This window comes from Equus quagga, chromosome 10 (genome assembly GCF_021613505.1).
Source record: "Equus quagga isolate Etosha38 chromosome 10, UCLA_HA_Equagga_1.0, whole genome shotgun sequence".
In the NCBI taxonomy this organism is placed as follows: domain Eukaryota; kingdom Metazoa; phylum Chordata; class Mammalia; order Perissodactyla; family Equidae; genus Equus; species Equus quagga.
In genome coordinates, this window is record NC_060276.1 from 96,888,886 (window position 1) to 96,913,206 (window position 24,321).

Genomic DNA, 24,321 nt, shown 5'->3' on the forward strand with positions numbered 1-24,321 from the left:
ATATATGGAAATATGATATGAATTTTAAATACTTGATGCACATGAAACATAGTTACCCTCCAAAACTCACCTTCCCAAAGCAAAAAACTATTAGCTTAGCTGAATTCATTGTCGCTTCTTTGTAATATTTAAGTTAACTAGTTCGTTCTTTTCACTTATATATTATTTTTAAGTAAGCCATTCTCACCAGAAAAATATTTGACAGGCTCTGAAATTTTATTTTCAGAACATAGTTGTTTTTTGTAGGAATTTACTCTGCTGTTTAAAGAGACAATTGTTTTTACTTCTGGAGATATCATTAGAGTATGTAATATCTAAACAACCAAAGGTTATTTCAATCATCTAGAAAATGGATGCTAATACTTCATTACTAAATTTTGTATTCTTCCCATCACATATACTTCTTATATATATATATATATACTTTTTAAAATTTTACTGAGGTCACATTGGTTTATAACAGTATGTAAATCTCAGGTGTACATCATTATATTTCAGCTTCTGTATAAACTGCATCGTGTTCACCACCAAAAGTCTAGTTTCCATCTGTCGCCATACGTATGTGCCCATTTACCCCTTTCACCCTCCCACTCTGATAACCACCAATCTGTTCTCCTTATCTATGTGTTTGTTTACCTTCCACATAAATACTTTTTAATAAATCACTAAGCTATAGAATATTTAAGAGAAAAGAAGGTATTATTTTCTTGATTATTTCAACAGTAGCTTGAGATAAATTATGTCACAATATTGTGACTCGTAGATATTGAAAAATGGGTAGAATTCATCCTGCACCATAGAAGCTGACAGACTTAGCGTGGCTCAGAGAAGTTTGTGAATTTTCATTCTGTGTTCTGTATGAATTTGTCAGTATACTTCCAGACATCATGCATCAGGTGAGCCACTTGGTGTGCTTCCTTTATTTTCCTCACTGAAGAAAGGCATGAGATTTTAAATCAATATTTTCGTTTATATATTAGTTAACAAGACAATCACATTTTTACTTTGCAAGATATTCCTTTTTCTCTAAAGTAATATAGATGACTGGATACAGTGGTGACCCCATTTGGGGGCTTTGAAGAGATAATTATGCTTTATCATCATGATGAAACCAAAAACATGGACATAAGGCATATCTGACATTTTGCTTATTTATTCATTGCATCAACTAATTATATTGAGTATCCATTGTGCTAATGAGCATGGGGATATACAAGGGTGTAAAGAATACTTGCTTAAAAAGTATGTGTTTATAAACACAAATTTAAATACTTCTTGCAGTATGTAACATGCTTGACACTAGTACATCTTCAGTTCAGGATGTTCAGTTAATGATGAAGTTGTCCCAGCAATCACATAGTGTAATAGGAAAAACAGTAGACATGGAAGACTGAATTATAGGCCTGACTTAGTCAGCATTAGGCAGAACATTAGACTCTTCTGCAATTCCCTTTCAGTGTTTTTAAGATAAGAGAGTTGAACTAGATTAGTAGTTTTTAAAAGGAAAACTATCCTGCCCCCAGCAAAGGAGTTATTTAGAATAGAATATATAAAATGGATAAGAGTAGAGTTACCGTATGGGCAGATTTCTGCCCTTTTATCTATCTCCTTCCTATCTTGGGGTTTAGGAGATAGAAGTTATGTCCACAGAACATGGTGTACAATTTCTGGGTTCGATTAGTTAAAATTAGGACTAATTAGTTAGACTAGTCCCTAATAGTTCTAAAATTTGACAGTCCTATGATCTTTTGTTGATGTAATGAGGAATTTAAAATAATGACTTGTATGTGTGTTTGCTTGTGGAGTAGGGTAATTCTGGAAGTGCTGGAATTCTCAGAGATGGCTTTTGATGTCAAAGTCAACCTCCTATTATAGTAGGGCTTAAGAAGGTAAGATTAGGTTGTGATATTATCTTCTTATGGTTGAATCTATGGATAGGTTTCACCTAGGAAAATAACTTGGGGGAAAATCTATGGTGATAAAATAAACAAATAAAAGTAGGTTGGGAATGAATATGGGTAGAACATAGACTCAGTATAAGAACTAATTTCAGCATCGTTTTAAAGGTCAACTAGAAAGGGCAATTGAGTAGAGCAAAGATTTATCCTGAAAACTCACTGGACAATGTCTGGACTCACTATTTGGTGAAGAATACAGAGTTGAGTACTCCTGTGTCTTCTTCAAGGACTGTCCATGACAGGAAAGTTCAAAATCCAGAAAGCAATGAGCATTGAGGTCCTCAGTTTACATTGGCTGAGAACTTGCCATCAGATGCAGCTCTCTGCAGTGGTAATTTTGGCCTCAATGAGGAGCAGTATGGTGAGAGGAAAAAGTTCTTCAAGCCACAAAACTTGCTTTGAGTGTGATCTGTGATATGACGCTTTACCTCTCAGAGCCTCATTTCTATATAGAAAAGTAGTAAGATGATGCCCGTCTTATCTTAACCTCAAGATTGTGGTGAGGATCAAATGATCTAAGATATGTACAACCATATATTAGAAAATCAATAAATTAGTATACAGATATGAGAGGGTAAAAACATCATTAATATCAATAATATTTCTATCATTATATATACTAGACTTGAATGGCCAAGTTTTGAGGATTGAGACAGAAATTTATGGGAAAAAGAAATGGTGGAATAGTTGGTTTCTCTTTCTGGCCTCTGCTAGAATGGGCTGGGACCAAGATGACATGTTTTTGCTGTTTCCATTGCAGGGACCAGTGTTACAGATTATCAAGTACACCAATTTAAGAAGTACTAGGAAGTTCTGCTTGCCTCAAATACAGCCCTTAAAATATATGAAATGCTGCCTCTTCCTATTTCATTTGGGTTAGTCTAGTAGTATCCTACGGCTTTGAGAAAGCTTAATCTTTCCTGGTGTATATGAAGTCACTTTAGGAAAATGGAAATTTTAATGGGAAGGGTCAGAATTATAAAAATGAATCAGCAGTCATTTCAGAACCCTGGGTAATGTCAATGGAATTAATAGAGAAAGACACCATGTCTCAACTCTTTCTGCTTTAGTGCATCTGAGCATGGTGGCACAACAGGTTGGTGGGGAGGGATGCTATCAGGAAAAGGAAGTGACAGGAGACAGAAACATAGGGAAACGATTAGGTAAAAATAAACAGACTATTTAGTCCTGTTGCTTATGGTAGTTCTACCCCTCCCCATCTGCTGAGAAGCTGAATTGGAGAGGGTAGCCAGCAATTTGGGAGAGATGATATTTGAGGTGGATCTTAAAGAATTAATAAAGAAAGGGTTGGGTAAAGGGAAGAAACTGAATGAACTTTTGCCAACCATATGCTATTTCAAGTCACAATATTTGGTGGTGTGGTGCTGTATCACTAGGTGAGATGTGATGGATTCAAGGAGCTTACCATTCACTGGTGGAGCAGGATATGTTCATGAATACTGGGCTGAGAATGAGTGTTGGCTGAGTGAATTTAGCAGCTATTCTAGCAATAGGAGGCAACGATTCAGGATAAACCTATGAAAAAGCTCAAGAGTGTACAGCGTGTTCAATGAAGAGTAAGTTCAGTTTGCTTACAGAATATACAGCGTAGAGCATGAAGCTTAGTTGTGGATGATAAGACTGAAAAGGATGATTAGACAGAGTGTGAAGAGGTCATGACTACCAGACTAATAGTTTATGCTTAATTCGGTAGGCAATGAGGAGTTCTTGATGTTTTCTTTTCATGCACCATTGAAGGTTTAGTCCAACAGTGGTTTTGAAGAGAATTCAACTGAATAATGACAGGAAGTAGGGAAACCAATTGGGAAGCCATCACAATAGTCCAGGTGAGAAACAGTGAGTATCTCAAATAAGGGGATATCTATGGGAATGGAAAGGAAGTGACAGTCTAGAGCAGTGACTCTCAAGCCTTTGTGTACTTGGAGGAATTGTTAAAACACAAATTGCTGCCACCTGCCCCTGAGATTATAACTCAGTAGGCCTTGGGTGGGGCCTAAGAATTTGCATTTCTAACAAGCTTCCTGGTGATACTGATGCTAACAATCTAGGGACTTATCTAGGGACCACAATTTGAGAACCACTGGTCAAGAAATATTAAGAACTTTCAAGTTGAATTATGACATATGAGAGCCAAGAAGATGATGAACTGAAAAATGACAGGATTCAAGACTAATTGACATGAAAGTCTACATAGAAGTTTCAAGAATAAAATATGCATCAAAATTTATTTGTCATGTTGAAATACTTAGTTTCAAAAGAATATTGCCTAAACAGACTTTATCTAACTTTGTCATATTAATGTAGGCAATTACTATGCTTTGTTACAAAATATTATGAAGCTTATACACATAATTTGCTTAGTTGGATTGTGTTCTCTTCTAGAGATTTAGAAATACTTCACTTTTCTCTGGAGCTAAAATGTTAAATTAATGGCCTGACAATTGGTACTAACAAAAAGAAAGGTGAACTTGTTTTCTGTCTTCAATTCTCTATTGAGATTTATGTCCCATAGGATATTATGTACCATATGTTCCTTAATTTCCATATGGGCCTTAAAGTTACTATTAAAATCCATGTAGTAGTTTATATATATGTATTTGTAGCATAAGATTTGGGCAGTCTGGCATCATATATGTAAGTATTCATACTTTTATTGCGGTAATAATTATAAAGTATCAAGTTTTTGACCTGCAATCAGTGTTAGCAGATGCAAAAGTAATTTTTCTTTGGACCATATAGGGAGGTATGAGAGAGCCAGTGAGTTCCCATTAAATGTAGAATATATCAAGAAAAAAAACACATGATTGAGTCTAATCTGTCTTAAATAGTGGTTTTATATGTGAAATGTAATGCACAAACGCTTTAACGATAGTTGAGACAAATATTTTGCCTCTCCTAAACATCAGTGGGAAATAAATAATGCGTCTTACAAATGTGACATAGAATGCCAAAATAAGATTTATTGGACTTGGAAATTTTAATTAAAATCTAATTTTCAATAATCAACTTTATCAATACAAATAAATTGATCTTTTCCCTTTTGTAGTCTATTTCTAATCATGTTCTAATTTAACACCTTCTCTGACAAGAGAGCATGGTCCGTTAATTGGTACAGTTATTCTTCTTATATCATTATACTTTGTAGTAAAATTTCCTGCAAAAAATTATAACAAAAAGCATAGATGAACACTTAGGTAAAGGTCTGTAGATAGTGCATAATTTGTAAAGTATTAAATATCTAATAATTTCAGCTAAAATCCTCAAGTAATAGTAACAGATTAATACCCAAGCTATGTAATACTATACCTACTTGTGTTATTTCACTGAAGTGTGTAAGAAATGAATCTAGTGACAGAATTTCTATATTAACAACGTTTTTGTTCACATTTGTAATTTGCTATCCCTGTAACAAGGTTAATTCTGTTGAAACTTTAATATATCCCTTTTGTAATCATTTAAAATGTTTCAAAGTAAATGTTAATTGAATTTGGTGAGCAGTGTCCTTTGCTAGAACTAACTGGGTCTTATCAGCATGACATTTAAAATGATTAAAGCTATTTGGATGTGATCCTTTAAAAAGGAAAATTATTCCTCTGATCAGTCAACAGATGCGAAAGTAATCATTCTTTGGACCGTGGACTTTGAGATATTTATAGGGGGCTGTGAGAGCTAGTGAGTTGCTCAAGTTCTCACGGTTACATAGCCTGGTTAGAAAACTAATCTATTGCTTTGTTCATTCCAACTTGCTGACTCTCAGCATACTTTATTACCTCTATTTATGTCATCAGATATTTATTTTTCGTCTATTATGTGTTAATATAAACATGTCGAATTTCACTTAAAACAATGATTTCAGTATACTTCTTTGCATTAAAAACAAAAATAATTAAATAAAAAACAGAAATGAGAGAGAATGGAGGAAGGGAGGGAGAAAGGAAGAAAGAAAAAAGAAAAGAAAGAAAAAATGTAAAGTTGTCCAAAGTATTATATTTTTGCTTTTAATTCATCTGTCTCCCTCATATACTTTACAGTTAAATCCTTTCCTCTCATATTTCAGTTGCTACTACTAAACTCGTATAATCATGAGGTAGGGAAATATTCTAAGTTACACAACAAAAAATAAACAGTGGGCTGATTCTTGAACCACCAATATAACTTAACCAATCAATATATTTTGTATCCGATTCTGAAAAGTATACCATGAAATTAATCTCACCAGTTCAAAACCAATAGAGATGTACTGGATAATGTCCTTTAATTGGCCTCACAAATTTGGGAAGGTACCACATTTTCACATTTTCATCCTCAAAGCATGAAAGGTAAACCAATACCTTACCTAATATCAAAAGAATGGAACCAATGAAATGTCACTATTCTGAGTCAATTTGTTTTATTTTTTAAATATTATTTCTTATATATCTTGGCGTTTGCTGTTATGAATCTAAAGTAAGTGAATGAATAAATCTATAAACTACTTTATCTGATTACCTTTTTTCCTAGATAGATCTTTCAGTACACTTTTTTCTCTTTGTAAGTTTTCTTTCCTCTCTAGATCTTTTGATTTGAAATAATTCTTCATATCCTATCAGTAGTATGTCTTTTCTGTATTATAGGATGTTACTGGCCCTTGAAACTTTTTCATTTTTGTTTCCATGAGTTATTCTTTTCTAATTTTTTCTATACCAATATTGTAATGATAAATAAATTTTCAAGCTGCAGAGTGGAAAGAGGAGACTGATTAATTTGAAGCAATTTTAAACCATTTGGATATTTATTTTCAATTTAGATTTTAGTTTGATTTGAATGTAGCGGCCATTTAGCATGATTACTGCGATTACCTAGTCCATGTAAACAAATGTTTACTTTGCTGTCTGTGTAAACACAGTCATTATTGTGTTAGTGTAACTATGCACGTTGAAAATAATATTTAACCAAAAACAACCTTACTTTTTAAAAATGATAAAGTGTATCTGAGTAATTTTGAATGCTTCCAATTTCCGATGGATCAATTTGTAATTGATTTTGCTTTTTTCAGTCTGTTATTGTTTGTTAACTTGTTATATAAGTCACCTTTAATGCTAAAACTTTAACAAAGCCTTAAATTTCATTAATCCTAAATCATACAACAAAGCACAATTAATAGCTGTTAAGCAATCTGAAACAACATTAAAAAAAAATCACACAAAACAAAGTGTTGTCTTTCTCAGTTTCTCTGTCTCTTCTTTCGTGTCCGTTTATCTATCTGTTTGATTATTAAACTTCCTTATGTTTTACTTTATTTGTATTTTGTATGACTACACGGTCATGCTAAAGCTCTTAAGATGAAAAGGTAAGTAAAAAGTTAAATTATGCAAAACCTATGCTTGGTTTATACTCTCAAACTTGTGTTTGATTACTTTCTATGTATTCTGAAACCTATTTTGTGTGCACTGTCTAACATTGTGTGATTTAATTGTTATTCTAGTTTTTCTGTGGTTATATATTTTCTTTAAAGTCAATAGAAGTAATTCATGCAATAATTAAGATGATTTATCCACCATTGCTTTCAATTTCTTTAAATAATTTACCATAATTCTGAATTGAAAAGGCAAGCATTATATACTTGATATGTTTTAAGCTTTGGTGATTCAAGAGCGAGCTATTAAATTATGAATGCTTGCTTATTATGCATTTCTTTTTTAGAGTTTCATAATTCTAAATTATAAAGACAATGAAGACCAAGGAATGACATGTAAAACTTTAGTTGGTCAGAAAAGTGCCTTCCATATTAAAATTGTCGTGACCTAATGGTACACCAGTGAACTCTTAAGGAGGCAATTAAATTTTCACAACTCCTTGTGTCTGAACAAAGAGTATTAATGTATTAATCACATGGATGTTAAATGATTGGTCTGATCTTGCCAATAGCATAGCCAAAATAATTGGGTTGAGTAGTTATGGTTATTTTGTTTATAAAATTGGTCACTGGCTAATTTGATTAATATATTGGATGTTCTAAAACTGGTAATTGATATAATAAGCACCTTTTCTGTAAAAAAAAAAGGGAGTTATATTTGCTATGGAAAATACAGAGTGGTGTAATATATATTTCCTCCTTTAAGGATTAGAAATCTACTGGTGAGACAAAGCATAAACCCTTGAATGTCAAATAACATTATATTCAAATATGTAACAGATACTGCAACACAACCTAGGATTACACATAAATGAGGAAGAGAGACTCCTGATATAACATGTCGAGCCCATTTCTATAAGTTTTCCTATCCTCAGAGGGCTTCCTGAAAACTCCTCTCAGTGCAAGTGATTGAGACAGACTATAAGAATTATCTAAATCCGCTAAAATGTACTAAATAAAAAGTCAGCATTTTGACTATTATTAGTAAGACATTACACATGTGACATTTTAAACTAATAATGAGCTATTGGTTTATTTCAGTGTCATAGTTATATCAACCTGTATTGTCCAATAAGTTAGCCACATACCATATATGACTATTGAGCATTTGAAATGTGGCTGCTACAAATTAAGATGTGCTGTAAGTGTAAAATACACATGCGTTCTAAAGTCTTGATATGGAAAAGTGAATGTCAAATACCTTATTAATGATTTTATATTGATTATAGGTTTATATGATAGCATTTTGGACATACTGAGTAAATAAAATATAATTAATTCCCTCTGTTTCTTTTTACCTTTTAATATGGCAACTAGAACATTTAAAATTACATATATGACTTGCGTTTTATTTCTGTTTAGTTGCATTGCTATAGATAAAACTCTGAATTCAGAGGAGAGAATTTACTGTAAGTTGAGAAAATTTTAGGGACGTATTCATGTGAAAAATCTCTTGTTTCTAACATATGCCCCAATGCATCATCATCCTGCCCCTGCTTGCATACTCAGCAATGAGAAACTTACTACTTTAAAATTAGTGCTTTTAAAAAGAAAAAAGCATTTACAATAGTAATCAGTTGTTCCTACATTAAACTAAAATTCGGGCTCCAAGTAATTTCTACCCATTGATTTTAGTTGTTCACTTTGCAACAACACAGATAATTCAAATCCCTGATCTGTATAGTGGCCTTGTAAACAAATGCAGAGTAGTCTTTGATCAGGAAATATGGACCCTACACATACTATTAATGAAATCTACGTTTGTATTATCTTGCTTGAATAACTAGTTCTTCATTTTGTAATAGTGTTTCCTGAAATCTATTTTTAGCTTCTATTATTTCTGTTCCTGATGGTATCACATTATTACTAGCCTTTGGCCAACAATTAATATGCATCCACACGTGAAGTGCTGACCAGCCAGGTCTTTTCAATTTTATACAATAGAAATTGTGTTATTTAAAATTCCACATCATTCAAGAGCTCCTTGAAATATTTATCCTGCTACCCCATGATTAGTCATTCATTCACTTAGTTTTTCAGGAAATATTCATTACGAGTGCCTCCTATGCATCAGGAATGACTAAGTTGAACAAGACAGACAAATTCCTCATCTTTGTGGGGTATTCATAGAACTCATCCCTCTCACTGTGTTTTTTCCGTGCTTTTTGTGTCTCCAAATAATTCCTGATGAAAATACTGCACAGGGCAGAACAAGTGCAAAGCCCTTGCATCCTCTTGAGACCACGCTCTATGGTGATGCAGATTAATTAATCAACATGTTTTGTTGTTCAGAATGATGCAACTTTACCAAAGTGGGGTCTCAGTTCCTCATTGTTCACAATTAGAATTTCATGATTTTGTCAAATACTTTGGTAAAATAAAAATGCCATGTTGACAGCATTTATTTTACCCTTTTTAAACCATTTATTTTCAAAAGAGGAAGATCCTGAACAGAGCCATGGATGGGTATGATTTTGAGTGGAAACAATAAGAACCAATATTTATTGAGCATTTATTATATGTCAGACAACATTCTAACATGTTTGATCCTCATAACAGCCCTATGAGGTAGATATTATTCCTAGCTTCATGTTACAAAGAAAGAAATTGAGGCTTAAAGAGGACAAATAACTTGTTCAAGCTCCCTCAGCTAGTAAATGGGGGAGCCCAGATTCAGTCTAGGCGTTCTCATTCGGGAATTAGACTCTTCACCAGAAGATTAAAAGCATTCTGAAGGCCTTGAGGGAGGAATACCAGGAGTTCACCAATAGACCTGTAAGAAAGGTTGATATTGGGAGCACTTAAATTAGGCTAGAAAGGTCCTTAGGGCAAGATTAGGGGAAGCCTTGACTACCATGTTGGAGTTTGGACTTTATTCTACTTGTACTTCTTGAGTAGAGAAGTAGCACAATGAAAGCCATGTTTTTGGAACATACTGACCTGACCACAGTACACAGGATGGAATTAGGTGGGAAGGAGATTATACCCCTGTAAGGATGTTATTGCCTTAGCTCCTGTGTGAGGACTCGGAGAGATATCTCTGGGAATAAAAAGCAAGTAGATCATGGTGAATGAATTGACAATTATTTGATATTTATTAGACATGAGAGTGAAGTGCTTAAAAATAACATGACATACTTTAAGCCTGGGTGACTGAGAACAATGGTTTTCTATTAACATAACTAGGGAATCTGGTGTTGCAAGTAGTTTGGGAGAAAGACAATGAGCTCATTTCTATGTTGACCTTCAAGTGAGAAATGGACTGGCTATTGGAGAGTCTAGATTGGAATTCAAAAGGGAGGTCACAGCTAAAGATGAATATTTGAAAGAGATTATGAAAGTTATAGGTCAATTTTGGAAGATAATACAATTTATTAGGGAAAGAGTACTGAGAAAGAGATATGGAAGTCTAAGTTCTGAACCTCTGAAACTACTGTATCTGAGTATGTAGAGGAGGAATGAGCTACAGAGGGAGCAGATATAGGAGTAAAACAGATAAATCTGCCTGAAAATGGACCCATGTTATTTTGACATCCAAGTATGCAATAAAAGTTATTTTAAATATTGTTTATCATCGTATATTCACAAAATCCTGTAGAACAATGCAATTGCTCTTAATAAATTTTAGCAAATGTGAACAATAACAAGACCATTGAATTAATATTGTGTAGTTATGATTCTATAGGCTGTTAATCATTTTACTTTTACAATACTTTATGATTTTATAGCATAGATGTATGTTAATAATACAGAGATTGAAACATGTTAAGCATATTTACAATACGACCATTCTGTATTGATTCGAGAACCTATTATGATATTTTAAATTGCAAATGTTCATTAGGCCTTAAAAACTAGTACTGAAAATAAGTCACCTTAAAAAAGAGTCCATAAATCCTTTTCGGCATGTGTAAAAGTGCCTAGAACAAAAGTGTTTATTCATGTTGCATGTCAGAATTATGTCCTGGTGAATAGCGTTTGATCATTGGTGACCTAAATAAATCCTTTAGATAAATTTAGTAATCTAACTAAATGCCTTTAGATATGTGGTTTTTCCTTGAACACTTATCCTTATTGTCCTCTAGGAGATGTCATCTAATAAAGAGTAAGACTGGGAATGTGATGGGGAAAAGTAGATGGGGACCAATCTTGAGGAATGCAATCATCCTGGCATAAGACACTGGGGGTCATTCCTGAATTGGTTTTACAAATGGAAAATGTTTAGCTCTGTAAGAAAATAAGATTTCTATATGTCATCCATGAGTTTTCAAAAGCTACCAGGTATAAAATATTTTCTAGTGTCTTAAAGCAAAGAAATTGAATACAGAGTAAAGATAAATAGAATAAAAATTTATTTTGTTAACTGTTTGGACTTTAATAATTAAATCTTGCCTACTTTTTTGAATATACATTTGATTTTCAATGTATTTCCATTCATTACTCCTCTTCAAGTGGTTTCTTTAGAAAAACAAGGGATTTTTAAATGTTTTTGAGACTATGATCATGAATTTCAAAATCAAAAATTATGTTTGTAAGGTCGAGAAAATATATTCAGATTTTTATGTGAAGTATTCTGGATTCATTCATTTGAATTTTTGTGCTACCGAAGAAAGCATTCCTAAGGCAAGCTAATGGCATTGTTTGTCTTATGAGAACATGCTTGTCAATTTCTCTATGCTAAAAATGTTATTTGAAATGTCTGAGCAGATTGCCATGTGGTTTTTCTGAGGATAAGGAGACAATTCTGCATTTCCACCTAAGGTTGCTGTTATTTGGTGAATGAGGCAATTTCTGATAAGACATATTTACCCAAATAGTATTTATATCAGAATATTTAAAATAAGATCAAATTCAACTTTAGAATATTAACAATTAGCCCAATCAAATATATGGAAATTGACTTTTGTTGAATAAACTGAATGATAAATCGCATTATCTTGCATGTGTGTTCGGCTCTGATGCTGTTAAATGTTTGTCTTTATTTGCATTCTCAGGTACTTTCCCAGTTGTATTTCAAAACTTGCATAAAATATAATATGGAAACAAAATGCATGTCATTATTTTAGCAACAGGAGGTTGAACAAATGTATTTTTTTGGTTTGTGTTTCTAATAAAAAGTAATTTTGATTTAAATTAGCACTATCTTTTTTTTTAGGCCTCCATTCCTTTGAAGGAATTGGAGCAGTTTAACTCAGATATACAAAAATTGCTTGAACCACTGGAGGCTGAAATTCAGCAGGGGGTGAATCTGAAAGAGGAAGACTTCAATAAAGATATGGTAAATTGGTTGTGATAAAAGTGTGAATGAACTAGGAGTGAAAATGAACAAATATTTGGAAAGAAATTAGATAACTCAAGTCTCCAACTAGTTTCTCGGAGCACACCTTGCACATTTCGTGATTCTAATGATTTATTACAAAGGCAAAGTACTCTTGTTCAACTTTTATTATGAATGCCAAATTACTCTGGTATGGTCATACAGGAGCACTTACATATTCTAATAAATAGCTCCACAATTTTGCCTTGACCTCTGCTACCTTCAAACTCAGAGGGAAAATGTAGCGGGGTAAAAGTGTTAAATCAGAAAATAAACTAGAAATGTAATAAGAAACTTAACTATCTTAGATGACTGATGTTTTATGTCAGTCATGGTTTTGGTACTATAACATTTATTTTGGATAAAAGGGAAATTACATACAATATAAACATTGTTTATTAAAGTTTACCACAAAGTAGTTTTGCCAAAAAGTTGAATACCTAGTACAGTATATATCTAAAATATGTATAAATTCATGCTGCTTATTTCATGGGAGTAAAGAAATATAACCAAGTGGGCTATTCCCAAACTCATAACATTCTCTTTCAACCCTGATTAATTTCAAAATGTCTTTTACCTTTCTCTCTGGCTTGAGTATTTCTGCATCACATCACTTTTCACTGACTTTCTTCTCCCTCCACCCTCCTTTTCACAATTTCCCTTCCCCTCTTCCACAGCCGTCACCTATATGGCGTTCTTAAACTTTACATGTATCATGCTAGAGATTTCTCAGACATGTATCAATGCTGGAGACTTCTCAGACAATGCTTGAAAATGACATCAAAAGGCAATATATAAATTTTAGATAATAGGCATGTGAAGCAATGGAGAACTATTTCCACCGGTCTTTGTTCCCACTGGTATCAATTCTGACTTCCTGGAGCTGCCTAAATCAGTTACTCCCCATGTGTGGGGTCTGGCGGCCTTGCCAACTCAGCTCATGGAAAGAAAGACAAGAAGAGGCTTTCCAAGATGCTGAGGTACAGCTACCTCTACTTCATGGCAAAAAAGAAACCAGAGGGTACCGAGGTGGAAAAAGAGTGCTGCCTACCTCTTGGGCTTATCACCAACTCTGCCCTATAGCTCTCACCTGGTGTGGGGAAAGAAGCGAAGTGGGGTTTTGTTTGTTCATTTTTTTATCCTTAGCCCTAGGAAATGTTGCAGACTTTCTAAAGACATGTTAAAATAAGGCAGGTCTTTCACAGACTATAAACACATATGTCTGTTATATTACATCATTAGGCTAGTAACTGATAAAAATCCCATTCCCTCTAAAAAAATGAATTCTTCCTCAGCTGTGTGTAGAAGTTTAAATATGCATTATAGGATTTAAATACGTAACATCTAATACCGTGAATAATTATACACACATACACATACATGTGAATTTTTAAAAATTGTCTAGTATTTGTCATTAGCTCATCAGAGTACCTGGGGTACCATTGCAGGGGGAACCTCCTCGATAGAAAGTTTTCATATACTGAATTGAAATAAAGATAGGAAACTAGAGGTGAAAAGTCCCATGATGACATATGCTATTAGACCAGCACTTATTCAAATAATTTTACTTCAAAGTAAATAAAATAAAAATATTTTTCTTAGAGTCTAAAAAGTCAAAATGCATATTGAAATCTTTAAAGTCATTTTTCTAATTCATATTTTAATACTTATGGATTGTTTTTATTTTAAAATAAAACGCATATAGCGTGCTTTTAGAAAATAATTATGTGCAATATTTGACAGCAATTTAACACATTATTTTTTACTAATGCCCTAATATTTGTCCTAACTTTGGGCATTGAGATATCAAGTATAAAGCAGAGATTATTAGATCGTAATTAGTGTACATTTAAAACAAAATATTTTCACTTAGTGAATATGTTACAGTTTTAAGATTTGTTGCCATCACACCCACATCCACATCCATATTCCTATATGGATTGGTTAGTATTATAAATGACAAGTTTAGTCTACTCCTCCAAACTTTTTTAATTTCTAGAAACATACTAAAAATCAAAACCAAAAGAATGCTTTCACAGCAATTCATGACTTGTCTGAAATGATGAAGTACCTTACTCCCCTATCTTCCTACATATGCCCCTAATCAAGCGTGTCCTTTTGAACTAGATGAGGGGAAACTGACTTCTTTTAAAAGCTAAAGCACAACATATAAAAGAAGAACTATGAGCACAGTATCTTATAATAGCATTCCCTAAAAGTTTTAAATTGGATTTTTGTGTGTGTTTAAATAACATGTTTTATTATCTCTGTTAACGATGTACAGCTTTTTAAAAACCAAAATGAAGACTGTACTTGTTGTTTTCAATCAGAGTGAAGACAATGAGGGTACTGTAAAAGAATTGTTGCAAAGAGGAGACAACTTACAACAAAGAATCACAGATGAGAGAAAGCGAGAGGAAATAAAGATAAAACAGCAGCTGTTACAGACAAAACATAATGCTCTCAAGGTATTAGAGCTAAAATTATAATATACCTTGCCTGTGCTTTTTTTTTCATATGTAGGGTAAAATATTTTGTGCATAAATAAAATCTGCTTAAGAATCTTATTCACCAGAAATACATTTTTCTGTTCAATGTGTGTGCTTTATTTAACATTTTTGAGTGGTGTCTTTGATTTTGAGGGATGCGTTGCTTAAAAATTATGTTTTCTTGCTAAGACAAATTTTTCTGAGTAGTGATTGAAAGATATAAAAATACATCATTCATAGTGTTTATACATTTAATTTTCTAAATAGTTTATTTTTATAAGTTATTTTTACATTTGTGTTGAAAATCCTGCGTAGCTGCCATAATAATCAATCTATATATTTTTTAGGCTTTCTGCTTCCTATAGTTAGATGAGGTGCAATTTTTTGGTAACCTAATAATTGTATAATAAGGCCTGAAATTCAACTTAATTTTTCCAAATAACTTCATTTTGCCTTCAAGAGAGTCACTCTTTGCAACTAACCAAGCATCTACAAGAGTCTAATTTCATTTAAATAGGAATCCTCAGAAGTAATCTTAATGTCCTTGAAGAACTGGTACCCTCCTGTTAACCAGCAATAGTGTATAGCTTCAAGTGCCTACGTAACTCATCTAGATTTGTGTAGGAAGGGCAGAGTAGAGTATTGTGGGTTTTTTAGAATAATATGTAGGAAGTTCTTGGGATGAGACTGGACATGTGAAGACTTTTGTGAAATAACCTTTCATATTTTTAATGTGCTTTGCAATATTCCTATTTGCGTGCATGGCTGATTTCCTAATGCTGTTAATTGCCAAGCTTCTCATTGTAAATCACCCTTTGAGAGCTACCTAGCTGTGTAGGTGGCTCCACCTAGTAGGTGGATGGAGTCTGCTTTCTATATGCAAATAAGAGTATAAAATCTTTTCCCATATAGTTAGACAACCAAATAAACACTGCTGAGAATGTAATTACACAATACTGTGCCTGCAAGGAATCCACAAGGAAAGTCTAATTGGCCAGCAGGTGTTCTGAAGGTAACTGCTGATATATATATAGTAAATAGAAAAGGCCTCTTCCTCTGAGGGAGTGCAAGAGCAAGCCATAATGTGCTCCGAAAATCAGAAAGCTGTGTAATTCACACACTTCCAACTGTGACCAAGCTTTCAGAAGCATCTACACCGGTCATATGATGATATGTGTCCTACTGAACAGCAGTGTTTAATGGTTATCTGGCATACTTGTAAAGAAATCTGTAAAATGTCTCTAAATATCTTTACGCATTACACTTCACCTTCTGCTTAGGAAATAAAATGAGTTTCAGATATTGTGACCACAAGGCCTTTCTCTTGGCAAAGATGTGAGTTGTGTCACGAATAAGGCATGGCTCAACTCTCGTTCACGTGGCTGTATCTTAGTACCTTTGAAAAAAGCAGCATTCCATCTGGCTCATCCCAGGCATTTATTACCTCCACAGGAGGTTTAGAAATTCAACTAAAAATGTAAACTGCACTAAATTTTACACCCCTAATTTTAAACAAAATGGAGAATGAAATCTAGTTCATTCTGGCAAGTATGTACTAAAAATGATTAATGAAAGTCTACTCTACTTGCCAAACTAATCTACACCATCAAATTCAGTAACAGTGTTAACCTGCCAAGTAGCTCCAATTCTAGTCCTTATGAAATGTTTCAAAGAAGGTCAAACTTTGCAATGCAATGAATATTCCAGCAGTTCTTTGATATTCATTATTTTCTGTTGCTCTAGTTAAATCCATACATGAAACCCTAATTGCTACTGCTCTGAAGAAATGAAAGCTATATTCTGAGCTCTTGTTGTCCCTTGTGTTATCATAAAATGGCATTTCAACAAATTCTATTGATCAGGGAAGACATGGGATGTGCTTGTAAGGAGCAAGATGATTAATTTTCCCCCTCTGTTGATTTATTAAACCAGTCACCCTTATTTATCTCATCAGCCTGATTGGAAACCATGCACTTTCCCTTTTCTTTTTAAAATAATCCATCATTTTGCACTTGGAACGTGATTTGATATAAAAGTTGGCCATGCAAGCCTTGAAAGAAAAAGCATTTTTACAACATTGAAATTATCATTTTCATTGTATACTCACAGATATACGATTTTCACACTTCTACATATATAGCTTGAAACAATTTATATGATAACTAAGATGACTTTATATTTCTAATCATAAAATATTAATGGAGATGAAACTTTTTTACAGGAATTTCTAAAACCATGAATGTGGTTTCTTGGCTATATAAACTTAAAAATTTTGTTGGTCAACCCAGGACTGAACACAAATTTTAGAATTTTTACCCTTTTTAAAAGTCAAATACAAACTTGTTAAGTTTGTGCAAGTATCTAGTTAACTCAATTGTGTTCATGTATTAAACTATTTCACATAGACCACATCATATTTTAGTTGATTCATTAAGATTCAATTAAGTATGACAGGATTTGTAAACAAGTTGGAACATGCCAAGAGGAAATACTTTAAGTGGGTTATTCAGGTTTCTTAGCTTCATGTACATGGGCCCTGCCACATAAATACATAATTTAATCATCTATTTGTATGTTTAACATTTATATGTGAATTTAACTGAAATTGTACAAGAAGATGAGGGACTCAAATTATTTTTAAATAACTACAGCCAGAAGTGTACTATACGTATGTATTGATATATTAATAATATCTGCACCATGAACAGGATTTGAGGTCTCAAAGAAGAAAAAAGGCTCTAGAAATTTCTCACCAGTGGTATCAGTACAAGAGGCAGGCTGATGATCTCCTGAAATGCTTGGATGACATTGAAAAAAAATTAGCCAGCCTCCCTGAACCCAGAGATGAAAGGAAAATAAAGGTAATGTTGTTTTAGAATGTCAATACTAGATTTTATTTCTACAGCTTAATTTCTTTAATTTAACCTGTGTGGATCATATTTGAAACGTTGATGTTGTTCCTCTATTAGTGTTCGCTCTGATTTGGTACGTTTCCTTGTATTGTGTTTTGTTTTGGTAAATGTATTAAGTGTTTTTCAATTGACATAATGTTGAATGAATAAAATGTTTTATTTTTCGACAATGTGAAATGAATTAAGAAATGTCATGTGTTTTTTGGTAAAATTGTAATTGACTTTGTGTATCTTTGTTCCAGATGAACAATTGACTTATCGGTATATGGACGACTTCTTTCTCATGTTAGCACATTCATTTCATCAGAGCATCTTCACACATCAATGTCAAATCTCTATAGATTTATTTGCATATTGTCTGAAGATGTTTTTTTGTGTTATTATTTTACACTTTTTATTTTGCTTCATTCTCTGTTGAGTTCCTCAAAACTTTAAAAAAGAAATAAATAATTTATTCACTTACCCCCTAAATTATATTCTATATCAATGGTCCCTAATAAATAATGGGTAATCACTCCAATTTGGGTCAACCTCCAAAACACCAGAGGAATTGAGAAGAAAGAAAAATGTTAGATCAATTTAAGTATTTTCTTAATTATAATATCTAAAACTGAGCATTCAAAGGACAATGGGAATAATACTTGAATTCTTGGGTGAAAATGACAGTGATGGCATCCATATTTGTAAATTATGAAAAATGACAATAAAATGACAAGAGCCTATGAAATTTCTGAGAGAAGTATGTGCTGCTTGCAGGTTGATTGATGTGGTTAGCTAACTGCCCTGGGCCCTGTATTGGTTTTGCTCAATAGGAAATTGATCGTGAATTGCAGAAGAAGAAAGAGGAGCTGAATGCAGTGCGTAGGCAAGCTGAGGGCTTGTCTGAGGATGGGGCCGCAATGGCAGTGGAGCCAACTCAGATCCAGCTCAGCAAGCGCTGGCGGGAAATTGAGAGCAAATTTGCTCAGTTTCGAAGACTCAACTTTGCACAAATTGTGAGTTGTTACTGGCAAACCCAAGTATGTGTTTGCAACTACTACTCTGATAACAGAGGCCTACTAACAACAACAAAAGATTGGGTGCAATTTCAAACTACTAATATGCATTCTAAAAGTGAATAGTCTCCCCTAACTTTGGGCTTCTGTAACACTAGTGGTTAATTTTTCAGATTGAAAACATAATAAAGTAATAGCTCATAGGAAACAACCCCTTTATCCAAAATGAAAAATACATCTTAATTTTTTTTGCCGCATCCTTTTTTCATAACATTGGCAATGTGAATTTGTCAATTTATCATACATTTACTTTATTTCAGTGTCAAATCCAAAAATATGTATTGCTTTCCTGAGACCATCCCATGCTAATTTTACTTTCTTAATGTGTACATGGTAAATAATAAATCTTTTGTGAAACATCTTCTTATATCAACTTGCATAAGGCCTTATCTCACTGACTTGAAGAATAATAGTGTACTCTAATACCTGGATTAGCTACTTAATGGGTTAAAAGTCTTATTAGAAGAAATGGCTTCCTAGTAAGATGGTTGATAATTGATAGCAGATTGAAAAATATCAAATATTGTGACTACTGAAATATTACAAGCCGAAAGGAAGAGGAACAATTGCTCTTCTTTCAAACAACTGAATGGAAATGTTGTGATTCTCTCTTTAAAAAGGCAATTCAGCTTGGTCTTCTTAGGTCTTTATTTGTAATAGGGTATAAACCATAGAGATTTTCTAACAAATACATTTTTTGTTCCTATTGTGTGGCATCTTAAAGTGAAGAGGAATCGTCACCACTCTGTAATTATGTAAAGATAGTGCTCCTCACAAAACCAGGGTGTCAAAGTCTGGAAAATAAGGCTTTATAATTATGTTAGGTTGAGTCATATCAAACCAACAGATATTCAACCGTTTTTGATCTATGTAAATGATAATTTCATTCATTTCAACCTATAGATGAGACTTTTTGGGGAATTTCTTATGTGATATTGTGGATTCCATTTAGCATGGAGAATATTTTTAAATATGTCTTTGATAACATAACTTTATTTTATAAACATCTAATTTTGTTGGTGCTATTATTAACCAAGGGAAAATATTACTGCATATTATTGTTACTTCTTCTTACTCGTTGGAAAAATCCGTGAATATACTGTTTTCTGTGAAATCTAATACCCTAAGATTTAGTAGCAGCTGGATATTCTGAGAAGTTGGAAGAAGTAACGTAAGATATATTGAAACTATATTACATTTGAAGTCCAGCTGATTGCACATTTCAGCCTATTATCTTTCATATTACACGTTATGAACATAATATGTCATAAATCACTCAAGCTTACACTAACAGAAAGGCTGCGTCTGTGAATGCAAAATGAAGTGAAAGACTAAGGCGATCATAAAGAAAATTCAAGTAAAATGTTTTTCCTTGATTTAATAGATCATTCAGGGAGAAGTCCTTTGCCTTGAGTTATCTGACTACTAACTAATTTATCCATTCCCATTTCCCCTATATCTTGACATCCCAGGATTAAAGTTTTTTACAAGTTGGTCAAGATAAGTTATTAACACTTTGTGGTTAAGTAGACACAGGATCAAAAATCTCCGTAGACCACCCACTTAAAATGCCATATATCCTTACACATGATAGGCTCTCAACAAATATTTTGGAACATAATGATTATTGGTGAAATAAAGTAAGACTATGTGAACCAGTATAAAATTTCAAAAATGAATTATAGTAAAATACTAAGATATATTTTCCTCATAAACGATTTTTTCTTGATTTTACATCTGAAAGATCCAAAATTCAGAAGGTGCCCGAGGTGGAGATAATATTTTTGTTGACTCTAATTTTTCATGATGGTAGAATCAATAACAATATGTATGAAGAATAATCAATATTAAAATTATATTTGGCTTTGGATTTTAATTAGACCTAAAAGATGATAGATAGATAGATCCAAGATGTATCTTTATATTCCGTCAATTACTAATATGTATTGAAAAACTGATGTCACATGTGCACTGGTTAGAGTCATCTTTCCCAATTATTCTACAATGAGGCAGTTTGAGATAGCCATAAGCTAAAAGCTTAACCAAAAGTTATGTTTGGAATAATCCTACGATGGTCCTGATGCAGCCCTGGTAGTCATAGCTTCAAACTTCCTTGCCTCCCCCTATATTCTCTTTCTCTATTTTTCCCATCTTTCTTTCTCTCAAATTTCCCTTTCTCTTCTCTGTAGATATAAACTCTAGACTTCATTTGGACTTTCAGTTAGTCTTTCACATCTTAGCACTAGCAATTCAAGATTGTAAGCAGTACTATACAGATCTTAACATTTGAAAGCTGAGTTTAAAATGAGAAATTAATTTTCCTTATTTCAGACATAAAGATTTACAAATAGACTAAGCTGTGTAAAGTTAGTGCACTTTGGGGACTATGTCCATGTCAGAGCTATATAAGGCAATAGTAAAGCTCAGAAAAGGCCTGGAACTTTGTCTGAGGGAGCCATGAGGCAGCCTTAGGCCAGACAGGAGTGCACATCAAAGCAGAGTAGAGAGTATCTGCAAATGATGGTTCTCAGGACAAACCTGGAGACTATAAAGGAGGAAAAATGGACTGGGAGAAAGCAGGTAAAGTTTTCTCCAGGTATTAAGCATGGTGAAGCCCCTGCCCTCGTTAGGAATACAAAACATTTCTAATATAGTTCCTGTTGGCTTAGAGACCTGGCTGCTCAGTGAAGACCAAGCAATGACTACAAACTGACCATAAGGACTTTTTCTGCAGGATGTTTTATGACAACAGTGTGGTCTAGTAAAAAGGCCACTCCCTGGGATGAGCAGCCCTGAATATGAATCTCAGTGACTTTTTCTGCTATCTGTATGCTCATGGGTAATTTCTCTCAGCCTGATTTTCCTTATCTGTACAATGAGAATAAGGGCATTTGTGATAACGAAATGTGGTAGTATTTGTAAAACACCGGCTGCATTATCGGGGCTCAACGAATCAATTTTTTTCTTCCTCTTTCTGTATATAAGTTAACACTGGTAAAGAGACATATTATTTTTAAAAAATTATAATATCTTTATAAGTCATTAAGAGAATTAGGCTCAGTATGTACCATGGGTTTAAAATGTTATTATGAACAGATTGATATATTTTGTTCAATATAAATTGCAAATTAGATTCCGTAATCCTTGGACAGGTAGTTTTCTCTGAAGTTACAAAATGTTTGCAGGAAATTTCATACAAGGCTGGTGATTCTACCAATAAAGACATAATTCCTCATAAACTTATCAATAGAGTTCTGTCTAAATTCTTATCTTCTACAGGAAGGTAAAGAGATAAGAAGAAAATAAAGTCTTTGAAAATTTCTTAATAGAAAATTATGCATAATTTTTATTAAGCTTAATTGTAGCATTTGACAGTTAACCTCAGAGAGCTCAAGAAAACGCTTCCACAAAATTGCACAATGATGCTACCAGCACAACCCAGGGCTCATGTGGAACTCCTGAGCAAAATAAGCTCACAAACTAAAGTTACAATGGATATGAAAAGCATTCCTTTCATGAGCAATGTTAGCAGATGCCAAAAAAGAAAAGATGAATGTACACCTGAGGAAATTAAAGATGAGAGGACAATCAGAAAAGGACATTAAAATGCGGTTTTTGATGTTGAGAAAGGTTTTTTTAAAGGATGGAATGGAATTCTTACAATAAAAACAGACCATTTTGAATAGTAGACAGGAAGATTTGAAAACATAAGTCTAGAAATTAAAGTTATTAAAATAACTCAAACAACTTTTTAAATGGTGTATTCATTATAGAAGAAGAAAGAATATATTAATTGAAAGATTCTGGGGAAAATTTTCTTTGCTGAAAATACTGGAAGGTGTAAAGAATAGAATAAAAATCTCAAACATATGCCTAAAAAGAGTTCCAGATTGAGAGTGGAGAGCCTGAAGAAGAGACAATATTTTATATAAATGACTAACATTTAACAAAATTGAATAAATCTCAATTTACATGAGTTCCCAAATTGAATAAAGCTCAACCAGTCTAGAATAAATAAAAACAAGTTCACATCTAGTCACATCTGAGTGAATCTCAGAGCATCAATGATCAGGAAGGTATTATAAAAGCTGCTCATGACTAAAGACAGAATACCTACAAGATGGCAAAATTGACAGCAGGCTTTTCATCAATAATAGATGTTAGAAGACAATGGAATAATATCTTCAGTGTCCTAGACAAATTTTTGGATGTCCCAAAAACTGTGATTCAAGAATGAAGACAAAATATTTTCAGACATACAAGTATTTTCAGATAAATAAAAACCAAGAGAATCTATTATCCATAGATTGTTGCTGAAAGAATTACTAAACAATATACTAGTGTAAAAATGAAAATGAAGCCAGAAAGGAGGAGTGAGCTATATAAAGCTATATAAAAATCTTTTCTATATATAAAGAAGGAAAAAATTTTAAAAATCTTGTAGTTAGCTACTAGAATTGTGGCAAGTGCTGCAAAGGAAAACATAGAGTGCTGTGAAAATGTAGAAGTGATTTTGCTCCATGTAAAGGAGAACACAATAAATAAAAGGCTTGTTCTAGATGGTAGCAACACATATAAGGTTTGTGCCTAATGTACTAAATGTAAATTATTGCCAATTATTATGTTTCTAGGAAGCAAAAAGCGTAGGAAACCTTTGGAATAGGCATACATACATGACCTGTCCTAGTAAGGGGAGCAAAAAAATACAAACATCAAAAATGCCCCTTTTCAAAATACAACAACTCCACTAGCCCTGGATATCCTATGGCTTCAAATACCAAGTAAATAATGCTGATACTCAACATTTTATACCAAATGACTTCTGATTCTACTTCTTATTTTAGATGCCTAATAGGTTTCTCAAAAGTAACATAGCCAAGTGAAGAATAATTGATTTCCCCTCCTACATGAATTGGCTCCCACCAAGCTCTCTGGGTGTTAGTAAATTGCCCTTTCACTTAGGTCAAAAGCCTAGGCATCATCCATGGTTCCTCTTTACTCTTATCTGTGTAACTCATTTCAAATCCTATTAACTCTATCTGCAAGATACGTCTTTAATTGGACCACTCCTCAGTATCTGCATTGTGGAAACCCTAGTCTACAGATGGTCATCTCTTATCTAGGTGACTTCAAAAGCCTCTAATCCTTGCTTTCAATCTTTCCTTGCCTACACT

At 33.2% G+C, this 24,321-nt stretch overlaps 1 protein-coding gene across 9 annotated transcripts in view; it reads left to right on the forward strand.

Moving 5' to 3' along the window:
- DMD (dystrophin) overlaps positions 1-24,321 on the forward strand; it is a 2,273,580-nt gene that overhangs the window by 1,111,891 nt on the left and 1,137,368 nt on the right. For 8 of the 9 annotated variants that reach the window (XM_046672830.1, XM_046672828.1, XM_046672833.1 and 5 more), the window contains 4 exons: positions 12,530-12,652; positions 15,022-15,159; positions 17,889-18,041; positions 18,905-19,087. In XM_046672830.1, coding sequence (XP_046528786.1) covers positions 12,530-12,652; positions 15,022-15,159; positions 17,889-18,041; positions 18,905-19,087 — 597 coding nt within the window. The remainder of the gene's footprint in view (positions 1-12,529; positions 12,653-15,021; positions 15,160-17,888; positions 18,042-18,904; positions 19,088-24,321) is intronic. The other variant, XM_046672836.1, reaches the window with a different exon arrangement.